Source organism: Cibotium barometz, chromosome 4 (genome assembly GCF_041138505.1).
Source record: "Cibotium barometz isolate CiBa-2024 chromosome 4, ASM4113850v1, whole genome shotgun sequence".
Classification (NCBI taxonomy): Eukaryota; Viridiplantae; Streptophyta; class Polypodiopsida; order Cyatheales; family Cibotiaceae; genus Cibotium; species Cibotium barometz.
In genome coordinates, this window is record NC_141049.1 from 64,707,986 (window position 1) to 64,714,582 (window position 6,597).

The 6,597-nt window shown below is 40.9% G+C and overlaps 1 protein-coding gene across 3 annotated transcripts; it reads left to right on the forward strand.

Annotated features, from left to right (window-relative positions):
• The first annotated feature begins 510 nt into the window (after positions 1-510).
• Positions 511-4,791, forward strand: LOC147639507 (nucleobase-ascorbate transporter 2-like). Of its 3 annotated transcripts, none has more exons than XM_086792060.1 (14): positions 511-901; positions 1,003-1,100; positions 1,234-1,410; positions 1,510-1,610; positions 1,699-1,774; positions 1,892-1,951; positions 2,039-2,217; positions 2,534-2,630; positions 2,862-2,948; positions 3,075-3,133; positions 3,330-3,421; positions 3,529-3,606; positions 3,804-3,964; positions 4,339-4,791. In XM_086792060.1, the coding sequence occupies exons 1-14, from the start codon at positions 799-801 to the stop codon at positions 4,546-4,548; spliced, it is 1,578 nt and encodes a 525-aa protein (XP_086648186.1). In that variant the 5' UTR covers positions 511-798; the 3' UTR covers positions 4,549-4,791. The 3 variants fall into 3 exon arrangements, with proteins under 3 accessions (XP_086648186.1, XP_086648196.1, XP_086648206.1); XM_086792070.1 differs by having other exon boundaries at positions 4,310-4,543; XM_086792080.1 differs by having other exon boundaries at positions 4,313-4,543.
• Positions 4,792-6,597: the final 1,806 nt, after the last annotated feature.

A 6,597-nucleotide genomic window follows, 5' to 3' on the forward strand; every position in this document is an offset into this window, starting at 1 on the left:
TTCTATTATTACTTGTAGTGTTAAAAGAAGGGCATTTTTATTATTACTTTAGTGTTCAAAGAAGGTGATTTCTTAGGTGATGCTCCGCAAAGACACCCAACCTAAAACCTTCTTCATTCACATCATGGTATCTCAGGGAAATGGGTCAAAACGCACTAGACAAAGTATGATGTCAGAGTAAGTCATACCATTGCAATTCGCTAGAATAATGGAGGATTTTTTTCTTTGTGAGATCAGCTAGAGATGGGTCCCGACTCCCTATGGTATGAGACACAAGAGTTCTACTTAAATGTAGTTTAGCCTTACAAGAGTTGGTAGGTGGTGTGGTGTGGTGTCCGTTGGAACTTGTTTTGGGGGAGGGGATATTTCGCCATAATTTATCACAGTAAACGAATATCTAGTGTGGGCGGCTGGGTAAATATGTCGTCCGGAGGCTGACAACTTACAAGGCCGTAATTAGAGGAAATGATGTTGTTTTTAAATAGCCTTAATCAAGGCAGGGCTGAAGCTGGTATCCGAGGGGAGTGTCGGGTGGTTTTCTTGGCAGGAGAGTGGTTTTTGGGCCTTGACCTGCTCGTTTTTGGGATCTCGGGGATTAATAAGAAGTTCGATTTGGAGATGCTTGACCTTGTTCAAAACTGCTTATTATTATTATTATTTATTAATATCAATTTTCATTCTCAAGTTTTGAGCCCATTTTTTCTTCATCCCCCCTTCACTTCCATTCCGCCTCTTGCTTTTTTCTGCGGTGTGAGTTATATCTGGTTATGGTTGTGTGTGTGTTGCGGTGCTTAAGCCATGACCAACCAAAACCAGCAGAAAGCTGAAGATTTCAGTCACTTGCATCCCAAGGACCAGCTTCCTGGCATTGACTTCTGCATCACCAGCCCCCCCTCATGGCGTAAGTGTCTCCTGCAAGTTCCCAAATACTTGCGCTGCCTAGCGTTTTTCCCTTGCTTAATTCATGCATATGAGTGTCTTTCCCTTGTTTAATCTATGCAGCACAGGCAATTATTCTGGGGTTTCAGCATTACTTTGTGGTGCTGGGGACTACAGTCCTCATCCCCACTCTTCTGGTTCCTCAAATGGGTGGTGACAATGTGAGTTTTTTTTCCGTTTTTTTCTTTTGGTGTGAATCTCTGTTTAATGACACTTGCATTGTTATTCGGAATCCCATTGTGTTTGTCCCTCCTGTTCTAACTGGAAAATTGTTGTGGTATGATCCTTCCGTAGAATGACAAAGTAAGAGTGATCCAGACCCTCCTGTTTGCTACTGGGATTAACACCTTGCTGCAATCATGGTTTGGGACTCGCTTGCCGGCCGTGGTTGGGGGATCCTACGCGTTCATTGTGCCCATAATCACAATAATATACTCGGACGAGATGCAAGGCATCCCTGATCAGCACCAGGTACATGCCAATGCGTTATCCACCTTCCCTCGGTGCATTCTTTTGAACGGTTGTAATTTGCAGAGTTCTTTAAACCATTGGTTTCCACTAATTATGCAGAGGTTTTTGCACACTATGCGTGCCATCCAAGGGGCCCTTATCGCGTCCTCCAGCATACAAATAGTCCTTGGTTTCAGTGGTCTGTGGGGTATTGTAACGAGGTAATTAACTGCTTCCGTGTGATTTAATTGTTGTGCATGTAATCGTCTTGTGTTGCGGTACCATCGACATTTTTTCTTGCATCTCCAGATACATTAGCCCTCTTGGAGCTGCTCCGTTAGTGGGACTGGTCAGTCTTGGGTTATACGGACTGGGTTTCCCAGTGGTGAGTTTTAGCAATATCAACGTTATTAGTACATAAATAGGCGTAATCTATGGTTTTCATGATGTAAGTGTATAATTTTTAGTTTTTGTTTGATGGCCGGTTGCCCACCCATTGCAGGTGGCCAAGTGCATAGAGATCGGTCTTCCACAATTGATTGCCCTAGTCATATTCTCTCAAGTGAGTCTAATGGATTTTTAACTTGATACGGCGGTAGCGGTAAGGTGCTTTTAGTCTTATACATGGGCTGCAAATTTTGTTTTGCAGTATTTGAAGCACAAAGGCAGGCTGCACATATTTGAGCGATATTGCATACTGTTGACAGTCCCAGTGATATGGGCATACGCCCATCTTCTAACTGTAAGCGGAGCCTACAGGCACTCCCCCCTCTTGACTCAGGAGCACTGCAGGACTGATCGTTCTGGGTTAGTGAAGGCAGCTCCATGGTGAGTAAATTAACCACGATTAGCTTAATTAACCAATTGATCACGCTCTTTGCTTTGTTTGGCCTTTGGTTTCTTGCTGTATCTGTACTGGAAGCAGAGGTGTGTTTTTTTTTTTTTTTTGTAGTGGTGCAAACCCTTTTCTTGAAGGGTACTTTTGGGAGTACCTTCAAGAAACGGGCGTAAATTTCTTCTCATGTTGGAGAGAATGAGTAATCTTTTTATTTCTTTTCGGTTCCTCCAGAGAGGGCGGTGTGAACTGTTATGTTTTTTGTGTTGTTTTTTGAGCATGGGGATATTCTCTGTTTTCTGCGAGCAGGTTGAGGATTCCCTACCCTCTCGAATGGGGAGCACCCACCTTCGATGCAGCTCACACTTTTGCGATGATGGCCTCTGTTCTCGTGGCAACTATAGAGGCAAAGTCCAACATGCATAGCCATTATGCTTTTTAAAAATAAAAAATAAAAAAATTCTTATTGTTATGATACATTTGCACAATTGTGCATGAAAGTAAATGGTACATATGTTGTGAATGTAAATAAATTTTTTGACTTTTCTGAGCTCTTGTATTTTTTAATTTTCTCTCCTGGTAAGGCTGTTGGGGGTGCTTCTGCTGACAAAGCCTTTTTGGGCGTTTGTGTGTGTAGTCTACGGGTGGTTACCTAGCAGCAATGAGATTTGCCAGTGCCACCCCTCCTCCTCCTTTTATCATGAGTAGGGGAATAGGTTGGCAGGTAGGTGACCCATCACTTTTTTTTTTTGGGGGGATTTCCTAAAGAGCATCATTGCTTTTCTTTTGGAAAATCACCTTTTTTTCCGCTAATTATCGTAAAAATAATTCTTTTATTTGTTGGTTTTAGGGAATAGGGATTCTCATAGATGGAATGTTTGGAACTCTTACTGGATCCACCGTTTCCATGTGAGTAATAATTGCAGCTTTTGTGTAGGCGGTTCCGTAGGATGGTAATTTAGTATTAATATAGGACCGTTTTTATGTGATTTTTTAAATTTAGTACAATATAGGACACTTTTTATGTGATTTTTTGAAAGGCATTTTTGAGCATGAAGATGGTTGAATTTTTGAAAATGAAATATCACGTCTGCGTGGGATGTAGTGAAAATGCTGGGCTTCTAGGGGTGACGAGAGTGGGCAGCAGACGTGTAACCGAGATAGCTGCAGGATTCATGATATTCTTCTCCTTATTTGGTATTATACTTAATGTCTGCTGGGTTATCCTAAAAAAAATACTACGCTCATGTGATTTCTTGTCATCTTCTTTTCCAATTTTAATAATTTAAGCTAATATTTTGCAGGCAAATTTGGCGCTATTTTAGCTTCTGTTCCTGGGCCCATTGCTGCTGCTATCTTTTGTCTCCTCTTCAGTAAAGTTGGTGAGTGTATATATATATATATATATACGTAATGGCACTAGGTCCTTCTTATTAGTTGTCTAGAAACTATAGTGCTGAAGAAATAAAAGCTTGTTGAGATGACTTTTTTTTCTTTTTCTTAGCACTCACACTTATCAGTAGTACCATTTACTTATCCGTTTATTTGTATTGCATTTTCTTTTTTCATTATTGGGCAGTGGGTTGCGGTCTCTCGTTCTTGCAATTCGTGCACATGAACGAGTCCCGGAGCAAGTTCATATTGGGTTTCTCATTATACATGGGCATTTCAGTGCCTTACTATTTCACCCAGTACGCAGGCAGTGCAGGCCATGGACCCGTCAGAACCCACTCACACTGGGTATGTTACACAAATATAAATATAAATATGGACATATATAGATTCATGTCATGTATGTACTTGAACATTATAAAAATCAAAGTATTTCGTGTCAGGCAGTCACAATTAGCTATTTTAAATTACGGCTGTTTTAAATTCCTTAGAACTTACGTAATATGTATGTCTTGTGTTTACGTTTTGTGTTTACGTGTATAAATGTGTACCCAATTATACACGTATTCATGTACGAGATAGTGTATGAAGCATTGTTATGTATGCATCTAGTGTTCATTTGTTTGCTTGTAATTTTTATGATTAGTCGGAAGTCCAATTCCTTTTCATTCACTTGTTATATATATGTAATAGCAGGTACTGATTACTAGGTGTGTTCGCAGTTCAACGATTTTCTTTTCGTCATCTTCTCGTCCCCTGCCACGGTGGGATTCACGTTGGCCATGATACTAGACAACTCTTTGAGAGGAAAGGATGCCAAGAAACACAGCGGTTTGAAGTACTGGAAGAAGTTCAGAAAATGGGACGCAGACGCTCGCAATGCAGAGTTCTACTCTTTGCCCTTCCGTATGAACGAGTTTTGGGAGCGCTAGACGGGTGGTTACATCTTTTGTCCTTCATATAGTAACACCGGGCGATGAATGCTATCGGATGTATGAATTAAATTAGCGCTCATGTGCATAGGGTTGTTAAATTGTGGTGAGAACAAAATATTTTTTTGGGGGGAGGTGCTTGCTTTTTTTATGTAGCAGAGCTTTTGGAAGGAAAGGTGGGTCTTTTTTCTTGTTTTTCGCTTCTACCCACCTGCATAATGTAGAAATTAATTATCTGAAAAAGATGGGGGCTGACATATCTATGAATAGTAAGTGTGTTGCTGAAAATGAATGTGGAATGAGTGCATAGTTTGTGAAAGCGTATGTCACAAAAACCAATGAAAGGTCACGGTGGAGTAGTTTGACGGGGGGACATTGTGTATGCTGCACGGCACGTCGCGATAAGAAAACATAGAATTTTGAGGCTTCTGCTTGCCTCTGCCTTTGTAAAACCTTCACCCAGATTGCTCGCTCCTGGCGGGTCTGTTTTGAGATGTAATGATGTCATGCAAGCAAGTCATGGGGTGTGCATGTCATCAATTTATGACGACGTGGAATGAAGGCCCGCATTTGCCCCATTCCAAGCTGTGCAGGGCCAACTGGGGCGTAGGGCCTTTTCTTAATATTAAATGTAACGTGGTCGTTGGTTTTGGGATAAAACGATATGATATATTCTGTGGCCTTGAAAGGCTTCGAAAAACTGATGCAACTTGCAAACCGTAATCTGTAATGAATCTGCGAACGACTTCAAAAAACTGATGCTACTTGTACGTAATCTGTAGTGAATCTGTGTAAGGAAGGGAGACTCGTCTCTCCTTTATGTGCAAACTCGCCGGGTAGAACGAACAAAAAAGGTTTGTACAAAGTGTTTGAGATGGGACCCGTATCATTGCTTATTTTCAGTCACATGGTGGCTGTGTGTAGTTCGCAAAGGAAAGTGCGTTTGAAGGCTGTTTCGGACGGACGTCACAACTAAACTATATAGCACCCCCCCTCCCCTCCCCTTCCCTTCCCTTCCCTTCCCTTCCCTCCCAAAAGACCTTTCCTTAGTACGTAGTCAAAAGCTTCAAGAACACCACCTCGTTGTTTCTTTTTCCCTGCTGGACCGCGAATTGCTCAACACTCTTTTTTATCGTGCCCATCCGTGTTTGCCTTTGCCGTCGCTATCATCATTCACTACGTACCGAAGATTCTTCGCCTGTTTGTACCTAACTAGCTATTATTTATATTGAACTTTGCTCTCTTGTGTTTATTGATTGATCTTGAATGCCGAACGAGTAAGTGCTCCCGGGAAAAGAAACGGAAGGCACGTTGCGGACTTGGTTCTTCCATTCATTCTTGAAAATGAATGTTGGTGGTTACTTTTGTGCAGTTCGTCCATGAAAATGAATGTTGGTGGCTAAAAAGTCTTTTTGAGTATGCTTTTTCTCCTCTTATTTTCCCCCCAAAGAAAACCAAGCGTAACCGTAACCGCAGAAAAGAGTTTGGAGTCACGTCAGTGATTTTAACACCGTATTTATCCCATATCCAAAAATCAGAATAATTTCTTCAATTATAGCTATTTTTAAAAGAGATGAGGTGTCGTTTTTCTACGATAAAGCGGAATTTTTCAAAATCCACATAGAATTGTAGCAGAAATGTGAACAAACATGAATATAGCAGAAATTCGTCTTTAACCGAGCATTGGTTGATATTTTGACGGCATAATTCAACTTAGTTTTGTTTTTGTAGTAAGGATTAAATGAATGCAATCATATCGGCTATAATCTGTGTGAAAAGATATAACAAAACCCAATTGCAGAACACCCAGAGGAGCTAGACTTTACAGGTAACTCAATTCCAAGACCATACAAAATAGGAACGTAGTGTGGACCATTTTAGAAATTTGTTTAGTTGCGTCGATGGAATTCAAAGTCGTTCTCTATTTTCTTTCTTGGTCTCCCTCACATGGTCGATGAGTTTTTAAAGTATTAATATAGTGGTAAGTAATAATGTTGAGACATGGACAAGGCTAATAAAAAAGAGAACATGGCCATACATGTACGGCTT